This window comes from Pleurodeles waltl, chromosome 1_2 (genome assembly GCF_031143425.1).
Source record: "Pleurodeles waltl isolate 20211129_DDA chromosome 1_2, aPleWal1.hap1.20221129, whole genome shotgun sequence".
Lineage (NCBI taxonomy): Eukaryota > Metazoa > Chordata > Amphibia > Caudata > Salamandridae > Pleurodeles > Pleurodeles waltl.
This window is the reverse complement of record NC_090437.1, coordinates 716,516,292-716,543,094: the sequence shown is the minus strand read 5'-3', so window position 1 is coordinate 716,543,094 and position 26,803 is coordinate 716,516,292. Positions and strand designations below refer to the sequence as shown.

Below are 26,803 nucleotides of genomic sequence, written 5' to 3'. Positions count from 1 at the left end.
CTAAAGATGTCAAACAAACTGAATATTAGCTTCAAATGATTCAACCTAGAACCAACGATATTTGTGTTATTTACAGTGGCTAAAGTGAGCAATTACAAATGAACAAATAATTCCTCATCCTGGTTCATCCCCAGACGGGTCAGACTGCGGATCTCCAAAATATGTTTTGACTCTAGTTGGCGTAGTCTCTTTTCTCTATCCCCTCCTCGTTCACTAATGGGAACATGGTCAATTGCGTAAAAAAACATTGTTTCCCATTGGCTGTCATGTACTAACTCCATGTGTTTGGCAGTGGCATAACTTCTATCTATGTTTATGGTGGCACGAACATGTTCTAATATCCTTTTCTTGGTTTCACATATGGTGCTCCCAACATACTTAAAACCACAAGGGCATTCAATAACATACTGTAAACCGACTCTTGCAGGTGATATGTTGTTTGATGCTTTTTACGCCTCCATTGCCAATGGTATATTCCTTGGTGTTTCTCGCAATTCTACACGCTTTGCAATTGCCACATTTCCAGAAGCCTGTTTTTTTCAGCCAATTACCCTTTTTCTGGGAACTAAAATGACTTTTGGTTATTCTGTCCCGCAAATTCGGTGTCCTTCTAAAAGTCATTCTGGGATAATCTCCCATGATCTCGTTTACTGTAGAATCCAATTGAAGGATAGATCAGTGTTTTGTTAAAATCTTGCATAACTAGGAGACATTGCTGGAATATGCTGTGATGAAGCGTATGGGATCCTCCGATCAATTTTTCGGCAAAGAGGATGTTTTATGAACTAATTCCATTCTCGAAATCTGTTTGACTCGCTGTTTTGATACATTTCCTGGGGTATTGTCTGGAAATTAATCTTTCTTCTGAGGCTTTCAAATGTTTAGCTAATTCTCCAGATTCTGAACAAATTCTTTTGATCCGTAAGAATTCACCATATGGTACATTCCATTTAGTATTAGGTGGATGGAAACTATTGGCATGTAGCACTGAGTTCGTGGTGGTGATCTTTCTATGTAATGTGGTGTGTATCACTCCTTTTAAATACATTTCTGTATCCAGGAAAGTCACTCTCCTACTGCCGATTTCATAAGTGAATTGCAATTTGGCCACAGTGTTATTCAAAAAATTTCTGTGCCATCCCAAATCAGGAATAGATCATCTATGAATCTTAGCCAACTTATCACCTTCTGCTGGAATTTTTCATTTTCTTCTGCCCATGCTAATCTTTGTTCGAACCAGCCCATTGATAAATTCGCAAAATTTGGAGAAAAGGAAAAGCCCATGGCTGTTCCTTTTATTTGCAAGAATAACTGCTGATCGAACTGGAAAAAATTGTTGGTGAGGCAAAGATTGATCACCTCTAAGAGCATTTCATTATGCTGGGCAAATTGGATGCTTCTTTGACTTAGAAAGTGTTTACATGCCTGAATACCTATTTGGTGTTCAATATTGGTATATAAGGAGATCACATCCATTGTTATCAATGTGTATGAATCCTGCCACGGAATGCCATCCAAATGTCTCAATAAATCCCTTGTATCCTTCAAATATGAATTCAAGTTTTGTGCCACTGGTGCTAGAAAGAAATCAATGTAATTGGATATAGGTTCCAATAAAGATTGATTAGCTGATACTATTGGCCTCCCCGGTGGATTTTTAGGATTTTTATGGACTTTGGGGAGAAAATAAATTGTGGGAGCAACCGGATGTTCTACCGTCAAGTATTTAGCTTCGTCTTGATCAATAAGGCCATGTTCTGTTCAATTCTGTTAATGTGCTTGAATTTGGGCTGCCACCTGTTTCGTGGGGTTGCTCTTTATAGGTTGGTAATAGATTGTATCTGATTGTTGTCGCATCGCCTCCTGTACATATGTGCATTTATTTTGACTTACAATATTCCCGCCCTTGTCGGCAGGGTTGATTACTAAAGTTTCATCCATTTGCAAGTCACGAAGAGTTTGTTCTTCTGTTTTTGTCAAGTTGTTTTTACAATAATTCCATTTTGTTTTGTAGAGATCATCAACAACAATTCCAGCAAATAAGTCAATTTTATTGCCTGCTGGTAATGCTGGACAAAACCTAGACTTGGGACTTTTTTTAGTTAAGCCTGCTCCGAATGGTGTTATGACCTGTGATTCATTGATAGGCTCATCATCTTGTGTACAATCCAGATTTATTAAAGTCATTAAAGTATCTTATTCTTGTACCGTTAATTCATATGTTGGTGTAGTGTATGCCACAAAACACATCACATGCTGCCATATCAGCAGAGTCCTTGGCTGCACCAATATTTGGATGTGAAATGATTATACCTTCCTGAAACATGTCTTCAATGTCCTTTCATTTTCTTCTGGAACTAGATCAATAAAGTGGTTCAGAGTTACACAACTCTCTATAGTACTGGTCTATTAGAGGAGCAAGGTTTGCAATCTTCAAAGCAGTGGTGCAAGCCATACATACTTTTTTCCCTACAGCATCCATCCTCTTGATGCCTTTTTCAGGAGGAGCCGAGGAATTAGAGATGGAAGCATTGTAGCAATTCCAAGTGTTGGAGACAAACTATGAGTCAAGAGGCAGTATTTCTTTGATAAAGGGGTCATAGTTTGAGTCAAGAAGGTATGCATCATGGGTTCCAAAAGACCCAGAACCAGAGTCTTGAGGTCTTGCTGGGGTTCTGGAGAAGATTTTCAAAGATGATGGAAGTTTTGTAAACCTCGAGCTGAATTTCCTACCTACTTTGTTGTTAATTTCATTAAAAGAGCCCAAGGGCCAGATGTACGAAGCATTTTTCCAAGTCGCAAATAGATCCGTTTGCGACTTGAAAAATGCTATTTGGGATGTACAGACCCATTTTTGTGATTTGGTAATCTATTTACCGAATCGATAAAAGGGTTTGCGAGTCGCAATTAGGAAGGGGTGTTCCCTTCCTAATTTCGAGTCGCAGTCCCATGTTTGATTGTTTTGTGACTGCGAATGCGGTCGCAAAACAATCGCAGTTAGCACCAGTTTCAAATTGGTGCTAACCCATTCGCAAACGGGAAGGGGTCCCTATGGGACCCCTTCCCCTTTGTGAATGGCAGCGAAAATATTTTTGCAGAGCAGGCAGTGGTCCCACGGACCACTGCCTGCTCTGAAAAAATGAAGACAACTTTTCATTTTTCATTTTGAAAGGTATCTCGTTTTCCTTTAAGGAAAATGGGCTGCATTTCAAAACAAAAAAACTGCTTTATTTAAAAGCAGTCACAGACATGGTGGTCTGCTGTCTCCAGCAGGCCACCACCCCTGAGAGGGCAGCCATTCCCAACGATGTTGCAAACTGTGACTTACCTCATGAATATTCATGAGGTAGGTCATTTGCGACCCCATTGGGAATCGCAAACAGTGTCATTGACAGTGTTGTTCATCAGGTTCTGCGACTCGCAAATTGCGAGTCGCTCTGACTCGCAAATTGTGAGTCACAAAACCTGAGTTTTGTACATGTGGTCCCAAGTCCCTACTTTTTATTTTGGGGTTCGGGCCGTTGTTCCACCAGGGCGACAGAGTAAATTAGTCCGTCCCTCTTGTGGAGCAACCTAGGACCAGTTTTGCCCTAGCTGGGACTGTTCAGCAGGGTGCACCCTGGCTCCTGTGGCAAAGTGAGCACAGGACACAGGTCTGCCTCAATCTCAGATTACAAAATCTGAAAGGGTAAATCTGTTGTCACTTTAAAAGGCAAAAAAAAAGGTCACTTACATGGAAATTTCTATTGTCAATGGGGCTATTATTTAAGGTGTCATAGTTAGAGTGGTAGGTGTCAATGCTGTTCTTGCCATCAATGAGGGCTTGTCATCAACTGTGGGGTTGAAGACATCCTTGGTAAGGTCATCGACGATGGTCTTAGGGCTGAGGATTTGGCCATCGACACGGTCATCAAAAAGGAACTCTTCACTCCCATCAATGAGGCCTGTTTCAAAGGATTCAAAGGTGATGCCATCAACAGGATAGTCATCAATGATGAAGCCACATTCTTTACTGTTGACGAAGATTACAGTGTTGTTAACTGTGATAACAGCAGTTCTCTCAGAGCTTCACGGGAGCAGGATTTTCAAGCAATGTTTTTCATAGGTAGATTTTCATCCTTTCTGAAGCGTGTTCCTTGGAAAAGTCAATTTCTTTTCCTTTGAGAAAATGCCTGCATGAACCTTAGGAAAGTGGTGCCTGCAGGATCTTTAGGTATCAAGTCCAGTTTTGGAAAGCCTGTTTTTCCTTTTTTGTGCCACCTTTCTGGATGTGCTTAGTGCAGCAGTTTTACAGAATCATTCCCAGAGGAGGAGACATCTCCCTTTAGAAAGTGGAAGTTTCTTCTTTCCCAGCAGGTACAGTGCCAACATCCTCTCCCTATACTATAGAGTCTTTAAAGGGAAGGTTTTGCAAATATCCCAGCATGAACCACTGTGTGGAGGATATAGACAATAAATACCCTGCTCATATGGATCCTCAACATATGTTTTCTTCTATCCACAACTAGAGCAGGAACTGAAAAGAAATTTCTCTTCCTTGTCAGTCACTATGATAGCTGGTTACAGGGAAATTTCCCAGTCAACCAGAAAGTGGTGACCTTTCCACAAGGGCCCCCTAAAACAAATTACAGTATGCAGAAAGCTGAAGACAGGTCTGATTCAGGTCCAAGGATAAAGCTCTTATATGGGACTCCCTCATACATGACATGCAATAAAATATGTGCTATGATGGCCTCTAAGGGGAGCAAACAGCTCCTCACTTCCACCCAACTGGCTGAAATATGTGTTGTTTCAAATGAGGTGGATGTGCTACTAAACAAAAATTCTTGTTGATGCCTGTGGCTATTTTAACACTGTTTACTGCTATGTTTAAAGTTGCACATGATTCATAGTCTGACAATGGGGAATGATTCACGCATGCGAATACTGGCGAAAAGCATTTTCAGAGACCCTTTTAATTTAGTTATCAGAGGTAGCATATTAAAGACACAGGAAAGAGTCAAGTCCCCTGAAATATTGTTGCGCTCACAATGGTATAAAAGAACAGGTTACTTATCTTCGGTAACGAGGTATCTGGTAGAGACTCTATCTAGCTGCAGATTCCTTACCTTAGCGGCGTCGATCGGATCCGCGTGTGTCGGTAGCGTCGTTGGAGCCGTCTATGACATCACGGTTGTCTATATAGACACCGTCTCGGCGCGCGTACGTCAGTTCTTTTCCACAACTTCCCACACCAGAAGCGCAGAGTCATGGAAGAACCAACCAATATACCTTTAACCTCTTTGACAGTTTGGAGTAAAAACACTTTCATGCCTAAAAGAAAGGCAAAAGTTGCCAAAATCAAAAATATACATATGTACACATAGAAACATATATATACACATATCCACATGAGAAAAAAATTTCCCCAGAGCGGGGAGGCTTGGGCGGGTGTAAGAAATCTGCTGCTAGATAAGAGTCTCTACCAGATACCTTGTTACCGAAGGTAAGTAACTTGTTCATCTGATAGAGACTTCTAGCTGCAGCTTCCTTACCTTAGAATAGATATCCAAGCTATAACCCATGGTGGTGGGTCTGAATGAGATTTTTTTTTTTTTGTACTAGGAGGTCCTGCAAGACAGAACGGGCAAAATGCCCCTCTCTTCTCACCTGGCTATCCAGGCAGTAGTGTTTCGCAAACGTGTGTAAAGAAGCCCACGTTGCGGCCTGACAGATGTCCACCACCGGTACGCCACGTGCTAACGCAGTGGTAGCAGCTTTCCCTCTAGTGGAATGAGCTCTCAAGCCCTCGGGAGGCTGCTTGTTCGCCAAAGCGTAGCATATTTTTATACAGAGAACGACCCAGCGCGAAATGGATCGTTTCTGTACAGCCCGACCCTTCTTTGCACCAACGTACCCCACAAAGAGTTGGTCGTCCACCCGGAACTCTTTAGTGCGGTCAAGGTAGAACGATAACGCTCTTTTTGGGTCCAGTCGATGGAGACGCTCCTCTTCCTTAGAGGGATGCGGTGGTGCAAAGAAGGTGGGCAGGGTGATATTTTGACCCAGATGGAAAGGGATCACCACCTTGGGGATGAAAGAGGCACGAGTTCTTAACACCTCCTTGACAGGATATATCATGAGCTAAGGTGGCTTAGAAGATAAAGCCTGCAGCTCACTCACTCTCCTGGCAGATGTAATTGCCACCAAAAAGGCTGTCTTAATAGTGAGCAGCCGGAGAGGACAGTTATGCAAGGGCTTGAAAGGAGCACACATAAGGAAGGTAAGAACCAAATTAAGATCCCACTGGGGCATAACGAAAGGCACAGGCGGGAACAGATGTACAAGCCCTTTCAAAAACCTCTGTATTATGGGTGATTTAAACAGAGATGGTTGATCAGGCAACTGAAGAAAAGCTGATAAGGCTGCAAGATAGCCCTGGAGAGTCCCCAAGGAGGAACCCTGCTGGGCGAGAGACAAAATAAACAAAAGGATGTTAGATAGAGAAGAAGAAAGAGGATCAATAGACCTCTCTGAACAATATGAAACAAAACGTTTCCAACGGCAGGCGTAGATCGACTTAGTAGAGGGACGCCTGACTGCCAGAATGACATCACAGACCTCAGGAGGGAGGTCATAAACTATCAACTGTCGCCGCTCAATCTCCATGCATGAAGGCGCAGAGTTGACCGGTTCGGGTGGAGAACCTTCCCCTGCTGCAGCGACAGAAGATCTTCCTGAAAAGGCAGCCTGATTGGAGGACCGATGCTCATTTTGAGAAGCTTTGGATACCAAACTCTCCGTGCCCAATCCGGAGCCACAAGGATGACTTGGGCCCGGTTGTTCTTGATTTTCTTGAGAACTCTGGGCAGAAGTGGTATAGGCGGAAAGGCGTACAGGAGCCCCCTTGGAAACACCAACGCGCAAAACTGCTGACACTGCGCGTTCTCTGCAGAGGCGAACAGATCTAACCAAGGCTCTCCCCACTGCTGAAAGAGTCCTTGCGCCACCTCCGGATGGAGACACCATTCGTGATCCTCTAAGCATTTTCGGCTGAGTTTGTCTGCTCTGGCGTTCAGAGAACCTGCCAGTTGTTGAACCACCAGGGTTATGCCCTGCTGTTCCAGCCATGTCCAGAGACGTAAAGCCTCTTGACAAAGGGTCCAAGACCCCACACCGCCCTGCTTGTTGCGGTACCACATTGCGGTAGTGTTGTCCGTGAACACCTGCACCACCTTCCCTTTCACAACAGGAAGAAATGCTTTTAATGCTAACCGGATCGCCCGAAGCTCCAACAAGTTGATGTGGAGCCCGGATTCTGCCGGAGACCAGTGACCAGTGACATCTGATCTCCACCTCCCCCAGATGGCTGCCCCATCCCAGAAGTGACACATCTGTCACTACCGTTAGATCTGGTTGGGGAAGGGAGAGGGGTCTGCCCTTGACCCACTCGCAGTTCACTAACCACCACTGCAGATCTTCTGCAGTCCTCTCCGAGATCTGAACAACATCGGTAAGATTTCCCTGATACTGTGCCCATTGGAACTTCAGGTCCCACTGCAGACCCCTCATGCGCCATATGGCATGCTTGACCAACAGGATGCAGGAAGCCATGAGTCCCAGCAGCCTCAGACTCTGTCTCACCGAGATCCAGGATAGAGGCCGAAACATCGGAATCATAACCTGCATATCCTAAACCCGCTGATCGGGCGGATAAGCCCGATACTGCACTGTGTCCAGAACAGCTCCGATGAAAGAGAGCTTCTGAGAGGGAGTCAGGTGTGACTTCGGCACATTTATAATGAACCCCAGCAAATGCAAGCGGTCCGCCGTCGTCTGGAGGTGGGTGAGGAGACCCTGGGGCGTAGGAGCCTTCAACAGCCAATCGTCCAGGTAGGGGAAGACTGAAATCCCTGACCTGCGCAAATGAGCTACCACCACCATCACCTTTGTGAACACCCGAGGGGCACTGGTGAGACCGAAAGGAAGCACGGTAAACTGAAAGTGCTCGTGGCCCACCTTGAACCGCAGGTAACGCCTGTGGCTTGGCAGGATAGGAATATGGAAATATGCATCCTGCAAATCCAACGCTACCATCCAGTCTCCTTGGTCTAGGGCAGACAAAACCTGAGCAAGATTGAGCATCTTGAATTTCTCCTTCTTGAGGAAGAGATTGACGTCCCTTAAATCCAAGATAGGGTGAAGGCCTTTGTTCTTTTTGGGAATCAGAAAGTAGCGGGAATAACAACCACTGCCTACTTCTGATATCGGGACTCTTTCTATGGCTCCCTTGGCCAAGAGAACTGTAACTTCCTCGCGGAGCAAAGCCAGATGGTCCTCCATCAGCCATTCCTTTGTCGGAGAGATAGAAGGAGGAAAAGACTGGAAGGGAAGGGAGTAGCCCTTCCGTATGATCTGCAGGACCCATTTGTCCGTGGTGATGGAAAGCCAGTGAGGGAGATGAAAACGAATCCTCCCTCCAACTGGACGGACATGATCCCGCAGAACCACACTAGGAGGGCTTGGGTGCAGTGGAGGGGGGCTGTGTGGCGGCCGACCTCTGGGTCTGATGGTACCACAACCACTTCCTCTTCCGGGATGCTGTGAAGCCTGAGGACGGTGGCCAAACTGTGGCTGGCGTGGTACCACGCCCCTCCCGAAGCCACGGAAGGGGCGAAAGACGGACTGCTGTTGTGCCGGCGCTGAAAGGCCCAAGGATCTGGCCGTGGTTCGAGAAACCTTGAACCTCTCAAGCGCGGAGTCTGCCTTTTCGCCAAAAAGGCAAGAGCCATCAAAGGGCATGTCCATCAAACTGGACTGGACATCCCCTGAAAAACCAGTAGAACGTAGCCAGGTGTGGCGACGTTGGGCCACTGACTATGAAATCGCTCTGCCCAGCGAGTCGGTTGTGCCCAAGCCACACCGGATTATAAACTTGGCTGCATCTCTCCCATCCTTTACATCCTGGGTGAGAGTGTCCCCAACGCCCTCTGGGACCTGGGGCAGCACATGCACCAATGTATCCCATAAAGTATGGGAATAACAGCCCAATAGGCAAGAGGTGTTTACAGACCTCAATGCCAGGCTGGAGGAAGAAAACATCTTCTTCCCAAGCTGATCCAGCCTCTTGGATTCCCTATCCGGGGGAGCGGAAGGGAAGGCACCACGGGAAGTAGAGGCTTGGACAACCAAGCTCTCAGGAGTGGGGTGTTGTGTCAGGAAACTAGGGTCGCTGGGAGCGGGTCTATGGCGGCGGCCGAGCGTCCTATTCACAGGAGCCCCTGTGCTGGGTTTGGACCACGTACCCAGAAGGACGCCTGTAAGAGCCCCATTGAAGGGAAACAACGGCTCCGATGTTGACACCCCCGGCTGAAGCACTTCTGTCAGGATATTCGTCCTGACTGGCACCGTAGGCAAATCTAGGTCCAAGACCTCAGCTGCCCTATGCACCACCATAGCAAAAGAAGCCCCCACCTCCGTAGCCACATTAGGAGGAGAAAGCATACCAGTATCTGGAGATGTGTCCAGTCCACTGGCCTCCCCTAGATCCTACCAGTCCTGCTGCAATCCTGATTCTAAAGGGTCCTCAGACCCCTCCCATTCCTCTCCTGCGTCTGGCTGTTCCAAATAATGCTCAGACAATGATCTGGGCCGAATCGGCACCATCGAAGTCAGAGTCGACGTCGTACGACGTCGCTCCGAATCATCCGGAATAAGGATGGGGCTGCCACCGGTGGGCGCCGGTGGCGGAATCGTCGACGTCGGACCCGGCGCCGAAGGAGGTCGACTGTGAGAGCTGCCGGTGTTGAATCCTAAGGGGCCCCTGCTGACCCCACGGGGCACGAACACCCACCCGAGGGTACAGCCCGCTCAAAAACGAGACGCATGGCCTCGTAGAATTATTTTATTTGAGCGGGGGTCGATCCGGTGCCCGGAAAAAGGGGAAGACGCAGAGTCGACCCTGGCGACGGCTCCGCAGAACCGCGCTCGGAACGTCGACGTTCCCTAGATGCCTCGTCGGTTGACGGGCGTGGCGAAGACGAAGTCCGCTTGGACGACGACTTCTTCTTGTGCCTCTTACCTTCCGATGACCTCGAATGTGAGGAAGAGGACTTGGGGCTCCGGGAGCGGTGCCGCAACCTCCTCCTACTGCGAGACCGTGACCTCCACTGAGTCGCGCCGACCGAAGACGAATGTCGGGCCGCAAGAAGCTTAAGGGATCTCTCCCTCAAGGCCTTCGGCGCCATGGCAGACAATAGGAGCATGAGGTGGAATCGTGGTCCTTGTCCAGGCACCAAAGACAAACTTGTGCGGATCCGTCACCGACATGGTGCGAGGACACGCACCACACGGCTTGAATCCTGTCTTTCTCGAAGACATGACTCCAAACAGCCAAAAAAGCGTCGACAAACCGTCGAAGCAGGGTAGCTCTTTCCAAAACTGCGCTTAACTGGCGTGGAAGGAAAAGAACTGACGTACGCGCGCCGAGACGGCGTCTATACAGACAACCGTGACGTCTTAGACGGCTCCAACGATGTTAACGACGCACGCGGATCCGATCGACGCCGCCCGACGGCGCGCGCGCAGGGTACTGCTCAGAAAAAATTCTGAATTCGAAGCGGACGGCAGGGAATTCTAAGGTAAGGAAGCTGCAGCTAGAAGTCTCTATCAGATACCGGTGCCACTCAGAAGATTTTTTTTATCCTCTGCAACGGAAATGCTGTGTACATTTTTTCCTCAGAAGCCATAAGCAGGGAAAGTCAAAGCACATTTTATACAGAGAAAATGTGCCAAGTAAGAACTTATCACTGGGAAAATATTTCAAAACGCCCAAATATATCCTTATTTGTTTTTTATCAGCAAGAATGAAGGGCCTCCTTTGACAGTGGTAACCAAAATTACATGTTAGAATGATTTTGAATTACAGCCTAAAATCTAAAATGTTGTATGATGAAACGCAGGAAAGGGCAGAATCCCTGTGGTCACTATCCTGTTCAGAGGACAGAAAATGAATCTGAAAAGTTCAACTGTCACTGTCTGGCATGCGATACTGAGGCTCTTTTAAAGAGACAGTGCACTCTTCTTGTTTTTATTGTCTTGACTGTATGGATATATTTCTTATACTAAACGCTAAAACATGTTCCCTTTAACAGACAGTGCCTTATATTTAGGCAGTGTTTTCTCTCTCTTATAAATGTGATTCGGAATCCGCACGTGTCTAGAGATGTTCAGCATATAAGAATATAAATGAAGATATCATTATGTAGAAATAGAAAAGGCATGGTGAAGGATCTGCTTCCAAGGAAGCTCTGCTTTCGTGGAAAAGTAAATTCAAGCTTCCATTGGAAATGGGCTATTTTAAATATTGATGAATTCAGGAACGTCCAATAAATCACACAGAAAAACTGAACCTGTTTAGATAGGCTCCAGAAGTGTACCCTGGTGGATGTATATAACAAATTGGTGACACTGAACAAGATCTCTGACTAGCGATCTAAAATATAAATATATACTAGGATTAAGATAAAAAAGGCAGGGATTCATGTGGTAAGTCTAAGCATTGTTTTCTAGGAAACTATAAATTCAGGCACTTTTAGCGAAACGTACTGTAGCATCTGATTCATCTGAACGTGGATGGCAATAAGAGGCAGGCACAGATTGCTTGACCTAGCATGCTCTCTGGCACTATTAATGCCCCTGCTACTAGCCCTTGGTAACACTAATATCAGTAATTAGGGTTAAAAAACCACGTATACTTCTGTCGTTTTCACTCTTTATCGTGCCCCTCTTCCCTCAACAGTAAACAGAGGTTTGCTGAGGGCTAAAGACATGGAAAAGGGTCAGCCATCACTAACAAATGTGAGCGATGTGAACTCAGCTACCCATGATATTTTGCTGAATTAATATCCAACTATCAAATGTGAATGGGTGCATTAAGTTTCACACAAAAAGTAAATATGAACATTATATTATTTAATATCTGGTAGTATGTAAAACCATTATATTATAGAGAATAAAAATAACAAAAGACATCTTATTGCACCAAGATATATATTAAAGCGTCTTGGAAGCTTAGAAAGATGGGGTGTAAAATATGTGCACGCAGGTGAATCCCATATGCAACAGCAATAAAGCACTACATTCAGATCATGGCACTCGTTGTTCTGTTAATGAAAACACTGAGCTGCATGAGCTGGTGTGCGACCATAACAGATTATATTTAACTAGGAAAATGGCACACAGAGACACCGGGATATTTGGTTAACACGCAAACTGTGTTTTTTTTTTTAACAAACATTTGAACAGATTGAAAAGAACTAGAAAAAGTTAGCGGTCAGCAAGTTCGCCAGATATTTCTACTGTAAATGCAAAAACGCAGGACCACTACCAATTGATGAACATTTATGATATATTCAAGTACAACTTGTCTACAAAGAAATTATTATTAAGAACAGGGAATTCCGAAAACGTACCTGGAATTAATTTCCTTCTAGCCATCGCAGCGGCTCTGTGAGACTCGTACTCTACAAAAGCAAAACCTCGATTTTTTGTTTTGTCCGTGGCACTTGGATAGACTATGACATCAACAACTCCTTCAGTAACCTTTTTCATTTCATCAAATATTTCTTCTTTTTTCTTTTCTTTTGGAATTGCTCCAATAAACAACCGACAATTGTCCAAGCTTACACAAACACCAATAAATTTACCAGGCCGTATCTCGTAATTATTTAGCATTCTGATGGCAAGTTGAGCTTCTTCTTTGGTTGTGTACATCACAAATGCATATCCACGGTTCTCTCCACTGAACTCCATCATGAGCCTGAACTCATAAATCTTTCCAGCCCTTTCAAAAACTGGAACAAGTTCATCTTCATACATGTCACGAGGAATCTTACCGACAAAAACTTCACAGCCACGAGGGGGCGGCGGGCCTTCCCAGCCTAAATGAAAAAATAAAAAAGTAAGCATGACAGCATGTTACTCATCTCATTTCAAACAATATTTCTCATATGCAGGCATTCATCAATAAGAGATCACTTTTTGTGAATTTCAATATGTATTGTTCGGAATGCGTTCACGTCTATTTTAAGAGTTAATGGATAGTTTTGTTTGCATGAACGATGCTCACTGTCAACAAGCTAATCTGATCCTTCTGAAAAACAACTAATCCAGGGTCATTAAACATTTTCACTGAACATAACAGCTCAACAATTCAGAAGAGCGCGCAAGGAATGGAGAATGTGTGATTGCCTTTTGAAGAGGTCAATAACTATAGATATGTTACTTGTTTCCTCCAGTAAATTATTTTTAATAGTTTCTCACACTTATCATAAATCGCATAATAATGTCATATTAGAGACTGTGAAAACAAAAGTTATTTATCTCTGAATCCATTTATTCTAAAATACAGCAGATGTAGAAATAAGCACTACTGTGTAGCCAACACTTGAAGCAAGCCAACGTTATCTACAGTGAGAAAAGGATTGAAATCTCCCTAGTGTTCCCTAGGTACTCCCATCGCCCAATGCTTCCCAGAGAGTCATTTTTAATTTTAATTCAGTCCCTCCCATAGTGGTATGGTATAGACCCCTAGTAAGAAGCTGACTATTGGGGCTTAAGTCGAACTCTTAGGGCTTAAGTCGATTCTCTAACTTTAGTTTTTGGGCTATTCTGGGTATCCAACAATCTTAAAGGAGGAGGCCGTTGGTGTTCTACTGTTTGATGTTCCACATACCACTCCACTATTCAGGGGCTTCAGCGTACCAAAAGCGAGCGAGTCTGCACCCGTCAGCGTCCCTGAAGCACCAGGCATGCTGCCTGTCTGGGCCCCATAGCAGGCACACACAAGAAGGAACAAGGTGAATACCAATTGTCAGAGGAGGAGCAACTGCACAAAAGAAGATACAGCTGGAGAAGGTACGATGTTTAGACAAATTATCTTTCATAGATTCACATGCTTGAATCATTCCCTGTGGTTGAAGTGGGAGTCCCAAGGTACTTTAGAAAAGCAGTATGTAAGAATCACATAGGCTATAATGGCAGCCGCCATCAATCAAATAGCCTATGTGTGTCCTTTTGAAAAAAGGAACCAAACTTGACCCATGACCAATGAGGCGCCAGCACCCTCTAGAACACTCCCAAGAGAGGCTTTTCAGATTTTCAAGCACAAGAGTGAAGTATATACTGAGATAAAAGGTGAGCCTCTAAGGGGAAGAGGGTAGGTCGCATGTGAATCTATGAAAAATACCAATACTGGAAAACTGCAGTTATTGGTAAGTAACTTGGGGCCAGATGTAGCAAAGGGTTTTATCCATTCTATGTCTATGGGAAAATGTGTTCGTACATATGGCCCTTATTTTCTTATCCAGCATTGGGTCCTTCATAGATTCACATGGTTGAATCAGAATAGAAAACAGTACTGGACATAGGTATTACAATCTTAGCGGATGGTGGGTAGATACAAAAACAGCACATAAAAGTCTTTAGTAAGAATATAATATCTATATATTCATAGTATACATTAAGCGTAAATGTACACAGATATACATATGTAAACAAACATATAAATACATAAAAACTAATTAAAAATATGCTGTTAAATTACATAAATTCAAGTAACATTATAGTATCATGAATACAGCTTACCTTCAAAATAGGCTCACCTTACTGAAATAAATGGTGCAGCACTGCTTGTCCTACTGCTAAATCGTCGCAATGAGCTGACTCTGAGCAGTAGTGCGGCTCGAAGGAATGGACAGTCTTACATGTTGTGGCCCAGCATATCTGATCCCAAAATATGCCTCCAAAAAGAGCTGTTGAGGTTGACACTGCCCTCATGGAATGTGCCTTAGGCTTCCTGGTCAGTGCTCTGCCAGCTTTGGAATGAAAGAACTGAATAGTTTGTGAAATCTATCTTGCAATCATTGGTTTTCTTACAAGAGCTCCCCTAGCTCCCTGACTGTAGGAAACAGGGGATCTGTTTTACTAAACGGTTTTGTGCGATTGAGGTAAAATTTAAGACACTTTTTAATGTCCAGAGAATGCAGAGTTCTTTCCGCTGGTGTAGTTGGGCTTGGAAAGAATGTTCTTAGGATGATGGGCTCGTTGATATGGAACTGAGATAGAACTTTCAGGATGTACTTTGGATTTGTTCTAAGGAGTACAAAGTTCGATGTGAATGCAGGAATGGTTCCTGACTCGTTAATGCTTGTATGTTAGTGACTCTCCTGGTAGAGGTAAGAGACAGAAAAGTAGCGACCTTCCAGGTGAGATATTTCAACTCCGCTTTATGTATCGGTTCAAATGGAGATTTCATTCGCTGAGCGAGAACAATGTTGAGATTCCATTCTGGAAGCAGAGGTCGTGCAGGAGGAAAAGTGTGAAACAATCCTTTCATAAACTGTTTGATGAGTCTGACAGAGCATAGAGAAGTATTGTCAGCACTGCGCTGGTATCTCGAGATAGCCGCCAGGTGGACCTTAACAGTCGCAAAGACTAGTCCGGATTTGGCCAGGGAGAGAAGATAAGGTAAGATTTGCCCAGGCGAAGCCTGGAAAGGATGTACATTGTTCTGTTGGCACCAAGCACAAAATCTCTTCCACTTCATTTTATAACTCCTGTTAGTACTTCCGTCTCTGGATCTAGAGAGTATCCATCTACATTCTTGGTCGATATTCATGTTTCTGAGTTCAAAGAACTCAGAAGCCATGTGTGTAACTGGAGAGAGTCTGGTTCCGGATGTAATATCTGCCCTTGGTTTCTCAACAGTAGTGTTTGCTTCTTGGACAATGGAATGGGTTGGTCACAGATAAGATAATCAGCTCCAAGAACCAGTGTTGTCTGGGACCCCTGGGAGTAATTAAGATGAGCTGACAGTGTTCCATCTTCATTTTCCTGAGAACTTTGGTGATCAACGGGAAAGGGGGGGAAAACGTATGCAAAGATCCCAGACCAAGACATCGAAAGGGCATTCCCCCACCTCCCGGGAGAGGGGATCACTGGCGTTAACACTGGCATTTGGTGTTCTCCCTTGTTGCAAGGAGATCTAGAGCTGGTCGCCCCTCGCACGAGAAGATCCAGCTCCCACTCGTGACAACTGTCTTCTCTCCTGCTGAGACTGTCTGCGAGAGTATTGTTGAGGCCAGCCACATGTTCTGCCCGACAGATATGTTATTTAATGTTAGCCAGTCCCAGAGAAGTTGAGCCTCCTGCAAAAGGGATAGGGACCTTGTTACTCCTTGTTTGTTTATACAGTACATGCTGGTCATGTTTTCCATGCGAACCAGTACTGACGAACCTGAGATTTGTGGAAGAAACGCCTTCAGTGTTAGGAAGATGGCCTACAGTTCCAAGAGATGGATGTGCATTGATTTTAGCTTCTCAGGCCACTTTCCCTGGATGCACATGTCCGGTAAAATGACCTACCCAACCCTCGAGGGAAGGGTCCTTAGTAATACAAAGTCCGAACCGTGACTAGGAATATCGAACCCTGAAAAAAGGGGTCGATGGGGTCCACCACTACAATGCTTGTATCATCCTTGGTGTAACATTGGTTAAGTCCTCGAAGGACCCTTGAGACTGAATCCACTACAGATGGAGTTCTTCTTGCACTGGTCTCATTTTTAATGTTGCTGGGGCACCAGATTTATTGATGAAGAAATCATGCCCAGCAGACACTTGATGAGCCTCACAGGAACGGACTTTCTTTGGGATATATTCAGAGCCATGGTAGTTAATTCTATCTGTTGATCCTTTGGTAGATAAGCCTTTTTTTTTATTGTATCGATCGTTGCTCCTCAGATTATTATCTTGCATGATGGGATGAAAGTTGATTTTTGGTGATTGACTGTTAGCCCCAGATTGCGAAACAGCGTTAGACAGGCGGTGGTGGTGAGAGACGTCTGCTGAGATGTTGGTGCTTTGAGCAGCCACTCGTCCAGATAGGGGAAGACCTGCAAACCCAGGTTGCATAGCTGAGTCTCCACTGGTTCAAGGCATTTTTTGGTAACGGCTACAGTGAAACAAAGACACTTGCGATGTTTGGGATGAATCAGGATGTCAAAGTAGGCATCCTGGAGATTCAGCAATGTCATGCAGTCTCCGCTGTTGAGAAGGTGTAGAATGTCTGAGAGAGTTATTATCCGGAAGGATTGTTTGCGCAGAAATTTGTTTAACTGCCTGAAATCCAAAACTGGCCTCCATTCCCCAGACTTTTTTCTCACCAGGAAGTGAAGATCAGGTGGATGCGCTCCTTTCAGAGGATGATTTGGGGGTTTCTGCACAAACTCCACGGTGTGACCGATAGATACTATGTCCAACAACCATTTGTCTGATGTTATTTTCCTCCACTGATGTAAGTAATGGGAGATGTTTGCACAAACGGTGTTGCGCTGGAGGGAAGAAACTGAAGCCAGTTCCCCATGGAAATCATTGTTTAAGGCTGGTGTTGTGACTTCAGGAAGGCTGTTTCTGCCCTGCCTCCTTGTCTGTTATATGCTGCTGGAGGCAGGTGACGATAGGTCTGGTGGTATGTAGATCTGAACTGTGACAGAGGCTGCTGTTGTCTCTGATAACCACCTCTGTAGGAAGTGAAACCTCTGCCCCTCACTCCTCGAAGGGGCATTCTTCTGTATTGCAGAGACCCAAGGGACTTAGTCATTTCAGTGTCTGGATTGATCGCAAGTAAAACATAATTGATGTGCTTGCCAAATAAACTCTCTCCGTCATAGGCCATGTCTAAAATACTGCACTGCACCACTAGCCAAAACAAAGTGGACTTTAACCATCCCTTGCAGCATAAAACCACTGCTCCAGCAAGCTGCTTAAACCATGAAGATGCAATGTCTAATGCACAATCAATTATTTCCAGGGAAGTGTGTTCTGCTTCCTGCAGTATCTTTTTTGCCTCCCATTGTTTGTCTTCTGCAATGAGATCAAGGCAGGCATTCAAATCCGACCACATTTGTCAGTCATAGTGTCCTAAAATTGCCCAGGCAGTAATAGCTGATGTAAGGGAGAATCTCTTCCCAATGTTTTCTAAACATCTCCCTTCTTTGTCGGGTGGTGTTGAGATCAGGGTGGAGGGGTTCTTGGAGCGCCTTTGAGCAGCTTGCGCAACTACAGTCAGGTTTTGGATGTCCTATCAATCATGCTGGAGAGTCCTCTGTAGCTTTATGTTTTTTATCCAGATGAGGTAGTACTGGAGGCACTGTTGCTGGATTTTTCATAATTTTTAGTTCCTCATTCCACATGTAATCAATTATAGGGATGGACCTAACGGATTTCCTGGCTTGCTCTTTGAAATCGTGCACAAAACAATCTGCTTGTGACACTGATGTTGGTAAGTGAAAATGGGTGGCAGCCCTGCTCATGAGACTGTGAAATCCCCTGAGAATCTGATGGATGAGGGGGAGGTGGAGATGGTGTTGGTGCTAAATAATCATCCCACTCATCTTGGACATGTTGAAGGATAATAACCTCTTCCTCCTCTCTGCCATCTTCAGAGGATGTATCATCCTCTCTAGAAGGGACAGATATCCCAGACGTCGGTGTTAGCCTAGGAGTGTTGAAAGAGGCGGCAGGTTTCTAGGTGTAGATGGAGATAGAAGTAATGGTTGTGAGGGTTGTTGCATTGCTTCTGGAGTAGGTTCTGGAAACCTTCTTATTATATAATCCTTCAGCATGGCCTGAAGGCCTTGAACAAGAGATACAGACATTTGAACTGTATTGCATGGTTGAGAAAATGGTTCATACTGCCTGCCATGAGGAGTATAATAGGCCTCACCACCCTGCTTGTCATATTCATCATCATCTTGGTATTTCACACAAGTCTGATCGGCTATGTGCGTCCCCAAATGGGCCTTTGTTAAAAATTGGGTCTTTGGTTGGCAGTCAGGTTACCCCCCTGTCCAAGCAAGGACCCTCTCTCTAATCAGGGTAAGTCACACACAATCGAAATTATCCTGTGTCCACCCTCTGGTAGCTTGGCACTGAGCAGTCACGCATAACTCAGAAGGCAATGTGTAAAGTATTTGTTCAATAAATCATGCAATAACACAGTATAAACACCACAAAAATACACCACACAGGTTTAGACAAATATAGAATATTCATCTGATTAAATGCAGGTCAAAATGTTCAAGATTTGATAAGTACATGTTGAAATATCACTTTAGAAAATGATAAAAAGTGTCTTAAGTTATTAAAAGCAATAAGTGTCTCTTGCAAGCACAAAGTACCTGGTTTGCGTCTAAATTATCTGCAAGGGACCGCAGAGGAGAAGATGCGTAGAAAACTGGGAGGTGTGCTTTGGATTCTCCGGGCACACACAGACGATGTGTCGATATTTTCCACGCAGCAAGGGCCTTGCGTTGATTTCCAGTGCGTGGACTTGGAGGATCCTCTTCGGGTTGCGGGGTATTCGAACGCCCCGGGGACGATGCGGGGAAATCCTGGGCATGCGGGACGAAGTCAAAGGAGCTCTGTCAATCCAGTGGGCAATGCGGGGAAATTTCTGTTGCATGGCAGGTGCTGTATCGATTCCTCTTTGCAGGAAGTCGGGCTGCGCTGTTCCGGCTCGGCAATGTGTCGATTCAGTGGGCCGTGCATCAAAGTTCTGGTCGCAACGCTGGCGCTGCGTCAATCTCCACAAACAGACTGCATCGTTTTGGTTCAGCGTGTGGTGATTTTCCCCACAGTGGTGCAGACGGTGTGTCGTTCCGGCAGGCTGTGCGTAGATTGTTTTGCCGCACAAGGAGTTCTTTGCAAAGATGAAGTCTTTTTGGCCCTGAGACTTCAGAAAACAGGAGGCAAGCTCAATCCAAGCCCCTAGAGATCACTTCTTTGTAGAGCCAGAGGGCAGCCAGGCAGCAGGGCAACAGCAAGGCAGCAGTCCTTTTCAGCAAAGCAGTCAGGTGAGTCCTTTGGGCAGCCAGGCAGATTCTCTTGGCAGTTTGCAGGTTTTGGTTCAGAGTTTCTTCCCCAGTGATATCTTGTCCAGAAGTGTCTGAGATGGTAGGGTCAGAGGCCCTGTTTAAATACCCAAATGTGCCTCTGAATTGGGGGAGACATCAAAGAGTGGCTTAGACGTGCACAAGGTCCCCTTTCAGTTCCATCCTGTCTGCCAGGGTCCCAGTAGGGGGTTTGGCAGTCCACTGTGTGAGGGCAGGCCACTGTCCTTTCAAATGTAATTGTCAGGTCCTCCACCCTCCCAGCCCAGGAAGACCCATTCAATATGCAGATGTGTGCAGGTGTGACTGAACATCCTGTGTTTGGGGTTGTCTGAATGAAATGCATAAGGGAGCTGTCAACTAATTCAGCCAGATGTGAATTGTAAGGCACAGAAGGATTTAAGTGCAGAGAAATGCTCACTTTCGAAAAGTGGCATTTCTAAAATATTAATATTAAATCCAACTTCACCAGTCAGCAGGATTTTGTATTACCATTCTGGCCATACTAAATATGACCTTGTTACTCCTTTCAGATCAGAATGTACCACTCAAACAGTATATGAGGGTAGCCCTAATGTTTGCCTATGAAAGAAGTAGGCCTCACAGCAGTGTAAAACAAATTTAGGAGTTTTACGCTCCCAGGACAAATAAACTACACAGGAACATATTCTGCCTTTTCCCTACATAGCACGCTGCCCTATGGGTTATCTAGGGTCTGCCTTAGGGGTGACATATGTAGAAAAAGGGGAGTTTAACGATTGGCAAGTACTTTTAAATGGCAAGTCAATCTGGCAGTGAAACTGCACACACAGGCCTTGCAATGGCAGGCCTAAGACATGGTTAGGGGGCTACTTATGTGGGTGGCACAACTAGTGCTGCAGGCCCACTAGTAGCATTTAATCTACAGGCCCTGGGCACATGTAGTGCACTTTTACTAGGAACTTATAAGTAAATTAAATAAGCCAACTGGGTATGAGGCAATGTCACCATGTTTTAAGGGAGACAGCATATGCACTTTAGCACTGGTTAGTAGTGGTAAAGTGCACAGAGTCCTAAAACCAGCAAAAACTGTGTAAAAAAGTGGAGTGAGGCAGGCAAAAAGTTGAGGGTGACCACCCTAAGGCTGTCAGGTCTAACAGCCCTCTTCTTCGATTCTTCCCAATTTAAAAGATGACTGGGTAGCAAGGTAGAAACTTTGCTTGGAGATGTGTCCTCAGGTTGTACTGAAGACCTTCACACCCTTGTAATCTTAACAGTGACTGCAGAATCTGTGAGATTTATCGCTTTAGAGGTTATAGAGTACTGAGGCACTTGTACTTCCTTTACTAGATCTACTGTTGTAGTTGCTGGCATCTCCGACGATATGGTTGCTGAAAACTGTTCCGTCAATGGTAGTGTCAACGATGGTGCAGTCATCGACGATGATGTAGCCGACAACGGTGCTATTGTCATTGACGGTCTCTTCGTTGATGGCTTCATCGACGGTTGTGCCGTGGATGATGATGATCTCGTCGACGGAAGCTTAGTTGACAGAGAATCCTGAGAGATAGACAGTTAAGCTGTCTTCACTGTGGATACAGCAGTGAGCTTCGTCGACAAGTGTTTTTTTTTTTTTTATTGGCGGTGATGTTAGATCCACCGTTTCTGATAAACCTGAACCAATAACCGTCGCTGTCGTTGACACTGTAAGCAATGACGAAGGTCTCGACGACAAGACGGTGCTTACTTTCATTGTGGAGGACGTCGTCGACAGTGGCATCATCGACAACTGGATTCCTGCTTTCTTTGATTTCAAAGGTTCAGATATAGGAGAATGATGGCGATGAGTCTCCTTTTTATTGTACTAAGGCGTAGATGGATGTGAGGACCCTAACCAAGTGGAGAGTAGATGTGATCTCTCCTTTGAAGGGTCTTTGTGGTGTGTTTTAGCAACCTTCCTGCTCTCCTTAGAGTGCCCGTAGACAGGTGATCTTGATCTTTTCTGAGGTTTTAAAAAAGTTTGTCAGTGTCTTCACCTGAGAAACTGGTTTTCACCTGCACACACAAAAGCAGTCTTCCGTCTCTGTCCGTCAGAGTCTTGGATGAGAAAGTTCAACAGATCTTACAGTCTACTGCCTGATGTTTAGGATACAGGCAATAAAGGAAATTCTTATGAGGGTCAACAATATGAAGCCATTCCCTGCCATAGGATCTATAAAGCGAAAATGACTTTCTTATAATGTTCTGACATGTCTTTAGGTTGATACAGAAGATTTTTACAGGAAAACACTGAGCAGAGCTCAGAGAGACTTCCTTCACCTGACGTGCAGTAGAATATCTGAGGGAAAAAGTCTCTCTTTGGAGTGCTCTAGAGGGTGCTGGCGCCTGCTTGGTCATGGGTCAAGTTTGGTTCTTTTTTCAAATGGACATAGAAAGGCTATTCAACTGATGGCTGTTGCCATTACAGCCTATGTGGTTCTTACATACTGCTTTTCTAAGGTACCTTTGGACTCCCACTCCGACAACGGGGAATGATTCGAGCATGTGAATCTATGAAAGATATATATGGAAAATGTCACTTACCCAGTGTACATCTGTTTGTGGCATGAGACGCTGCAGATTCACATGCTGTGCATTATCCTGCCATCTAGTGTTGGGCTTGGAGTGTTACAAGTTGTTTTTCTTCGAAGAAGTCTTTTCGAGTCACGAGATCGAGGGACTCCTCCCCTTTCGGCTCCATTGCGCATGGGCGTCCACTCCCTCTTAGACTGTTTTCCCCGCAGAGGGTGAGGTAGGAGTTCTGTATATAGTAATAGTGCCCATGCAATGGAGTAAGAATGTCTGTACATAATGTGTCTAAAAGTGATATATATTTACAAATGTACAAGTTTTATCAACATATATAATATATATATATATATATATATATATATATATATATATATATATATATATATATATATATATATATATATATATATATATATATATAATTTTATCAACTTATAACGGCTGCAGGCTCCCGGGGAGGCGGGAGGGCGCATGTAAATCTGATGTAAACTGGGTAAGTGACATTTTCCGTTGAATGGCATGTGTAGCTGCAGATACACATGCTGTGCATAGACTAGTAAGCAGTTATCTCCCCAAAAGCGGTGGTTTAGCCTGTAGGAGTTGAAGTTGTTTGAAATAATGTCCGTAATACTGCCTGTCCTACTGTGGCTTGTTGTGTTGTTAACACATCCACGCAGTAATGTTTTGTGAATGTATGAGGCGTAGACCATGTGGCTGCCTTACAGATTTCTGTCATGGGTATATTTCCTAGAAAGGCCATTGTGGCGCCTTTCTTTCTAGTGGAGTGTGCCTTCGGTGTAATAGGCAGGTCTCTCTTTGCTTTTACATAGCAGGTTTGAATACACTTTACTATCCATCTGGCAATGCCATGTTTGGATATTGGATTCCCTGCATGAGGTTTTTGCAAAGCTACAATTGTTTTGTTTTGCGAAATTGTTTGGTTCTATCAATGTAATACATTAGTGCCCTTTTGATGTCTAATGTATGTAATGCCCTTTCAGCTACAGAGTCTGGCTGTGGAAAAAATACTGGGAGTTCCACAGTTTGACTTAGGTGGAACGGTGATATAGCTTTTGGTAAAAATTTGGGATTTGTACGTAGAACCACTTTATGTTTGTGTATTTGTAGAAAGGGTTCTTGTATGGTAAATGCTTGTATTTCAATTACTCTTCTAAGAGATGTGATAGCTATTAGGAAGGCTACTTTCCATGTTAAGTATTGCATCTCACAAGAGTGCATGGGTTCAAATGGTGGACCCATGAGTCGTGTTAATACAATATTGAGGTTCCATGAGGGAACTGGTGGTGTTCTTGGGGGTATGATTCTTTTTAGACCCTCCATAAATGCTTTTATGACTGGGATTCTAAAAAGTGATGTTGAATGTGTAATTTGCAGATAGGCAGAAGTTGCTTTGAGATGTATTTTAATGGACGAAAAAGCTAGCTTAGATTTTTGTAAGTGTAATAAGTAGCTTACAATGTTTTTTGTGGACGCATGTAGTGGTTGAATTTGATTATTATGACAGTAATAAACAAATCTTTTCCATTTATTTGCGTAGCAGTGTCTTGTAGTAGGTTTCCTAGCTTGTTTAATGACCTCCATACATTCTTGTGTAAGGTCTAAATGTCCAAATTCTAAGACTTCAGGAGCCAGATTGCTAGAATGAGCGATGCTGGATTCGGGTGTCTGATCTGTTGTGTGTGTTGAGTTAACAGATCTGGTCTGTTTGGTAGTTTGATATGAGGTACTACTGACAGATCTAGTAGTGTTGTGTACCATGGTTGGCGAGCCCAAGTTGGTGCTACTAGTATTAGTTTGAGTTTGTTTTGACTCAATTTGTTTACTAGATACGGAAGGAGTGGGAGAGGGGGAAAATCGTAAGCAAATATCCCTGACCAACTCATCCATAACGCATTGCCCTTGGAGTGAGGATGTGGGTACCTGGACGCAAAGTTTTGGCATTTTGCGTTTGCTTTTGTTGTGAATAGGTCTATTTGCGGTGTTCCCCAGTTTTGAAAGTAAGTTTGCAGTATCTGGGGATGAATTTTCCATTCGTGGATCTGTTGGTGATCTCGACGGAGATTGTCGGCCAACTGGTTTTGAATTCCTGGGATGTACTGTGCTATTAGGCAAATGTGATTGTGAATCGCCCAATGCCAAATCTTCTCTGCTAAGGGACACAGCTGTGATGAATGTGTCCCTCCCTGTTTGTTTAGGTAATACATTGTTGTCATGTTGTCTGTTTTGACAAGAATGTGTTTGTGGGCTATTAACAGTTGAAATGCTTTCAATGCTAGAAACACTGCTAGTAGTTCGAGTTGATTTATATGAAGCTGGCTTTGTTGAGTGTCCCATTGTCCCTGGATGCTGTGGTGGTTGAGGTGTGCTCCCCACCCTACCATGGAAGCATCTGTTGTGATCCCGTATTGAGGCACTGGGTCTTGGAAAGGCCGCCCTTGGTTTAAATTTATAGGATTCCACCATTGAAGCGAAGAGTGTGTTTGGCGGTCTATCAACACTAGATCTTGAAGTTGACCCTGTGCTTGTGTCCATTGTGTTGCTAGGCACTGTTGTAAGGGCCGCATGTGTAATATTGCGTTTGGGACAATAGCTATGCATGAAGACATCATGCCTAGAAGTTTCATCACAAACCTTACTTGATACTGTTGGTTTGGGTGCATGTTTAGTATTGTGTTTTGGAATGCTTGTACTCTTTGTGGACTTGGAGTGGCAATCCCTTTTTCTGTGTTGATTGTTGCTCCTAAGTATTGTTGTATTTGGCACGGTTGTAAGTGTGATTTTAGGTAGTTTATTGAGAACCCTAGCTTGTGAAGGATTTCTATGACGTATTTTGTGTGTTGAAGACACTGTTTCTGAGTGCTGGTTTTTATTAACCAATCGTCTAGGTACGGGAATACCGTGTATGTGCTGTCTTCTGATATGTGCAGCTACTACCGCAAGGCATTTTGTAAATACTCTTGGTGCTGTTGTTATCCCGAATGGTAACACTTTGAATTGGTAATGTACTCCTTGGATTACAAACCTTAAGTATTTCCTGTGGGAAGGATGTATGGGTATATGGAAGTAAGCATCCTTGAGGTCTAATGTTGACATGTAGTCTTGTTGTTTGAGCAAGGTAATCACGTCTTGAAGTGTCACCATCTGAAAGTGATCTGATTTGATGTAAAGATTTAGTGTTCTGAGATCTAAGATGGGTCTCAGTGTTTTGTCCTTTTTTGGTATTAGAAAATACAGGGAGTAAACATGTGTTCCTTTCTGATGGTTGGGTACTAGTTCTATTGCTTCTTTTTGTAACAACGCTTGGACTTCTAGTTGTAATAGATCCAAGTGCTGTTTGGACATGTTGTGTGCTTTTGGAGGCACATTTGGTGGTAATTGTAGGAATTCTATGCAATAACCATGTTGGATAATGGCTAGGACCCACGAGTCCGTATTTATGTCTTCCCAATTCTTTTAATTAATCTGTGAGTCTCCCCCCCACTGGTGTTATGTGTTGGGGATTTGTGACATTGGAGTCACTGTTTAGCTTGTGGGGTTTTTGGGCTTTGGAATTTCCCTCTGGTTTTAGGGAACTGTCCACCCCTATACTGTCCCTGAAAGCCTCCTCTTTGGCATTGGCCCTGGTAAGTGGGTCTGGCCTGTGAGGTTGAAGGTTCTGTGCTTTGGGCCCGAAACCCCCCTCTTAAGTGTGGCTTCCTAAAGGTGCCTCTGCTCTGTGGGGAGTAGAGCGCGCCCATGGCTTTGGCCGTGTCCGTGTCTTTCTTTAGCTTTTCTATAGCTGTATCGACCTCCGGCCCAAACAACTGTTGTCCATTAAACGGCATATTCAGCACATCCTGCTGGATCTCTGGCTTAAATTCGGAGGTGCGTAGCCATGCGTGTCTCCGAATGGTGACCGCTGTGTTTACTGTTCTGGGGGCTGTGTCCGCAGCCGATCTTATTTGGTTGTTGGAGATGCTTTGGCCCTCCTCCACCACTTGTTGTGCACGCTTTTGAAACTCTTTGGGAAGATGTTCAATGAAACGTTGCATTTCATCCCAATGAGCCCTGTCATATCTTGCCAATAAAGCCTGTGAATTGGCAATGTGCCATTGATTGGCTGCTTGTGCTGCAACCCTTTTCCTCGCAGCATCGAACTTTCAACTTTCTTTGTCGGGTGGTGGTGCATCCCCAGAAGTCTGTGAGTTTGCCCTTTTCCGGGCTGCTCCCACTACCACCGAGTCAGGTGTTAGTTGTTGCGTGATGTACACAGGGTCCGTAGGGGGAGGTTTGTGCTTCTTCTCCACCCTAGGTGTGATGGCTCT

At 44.5% G+C, this 26,803-nt stretch overlaps 1 protein-coding gene across 1 annotated transcript in view; it reads right to left on the bottom strand.

Annotated features, from left to right (window-relative positions):
* Positions 1–26,803, bottom strand: part of RBM46 (RNA binding motif protein 46) — a 270,633-nt gene that overhangs the window by 204,301 nt on the left and 39,529 nt on the right. Inside the window, exon 3 of the mRNA XM_069243032.1 lies at positions 12,453–12,920. Coding sequence (XP_069099133.1) covers positions 12,453–12,920 — 468 coding nt within the window. The remainder of the gene's footprint in view (positions 1–12,452; positions 12,921–26,803) is intronic.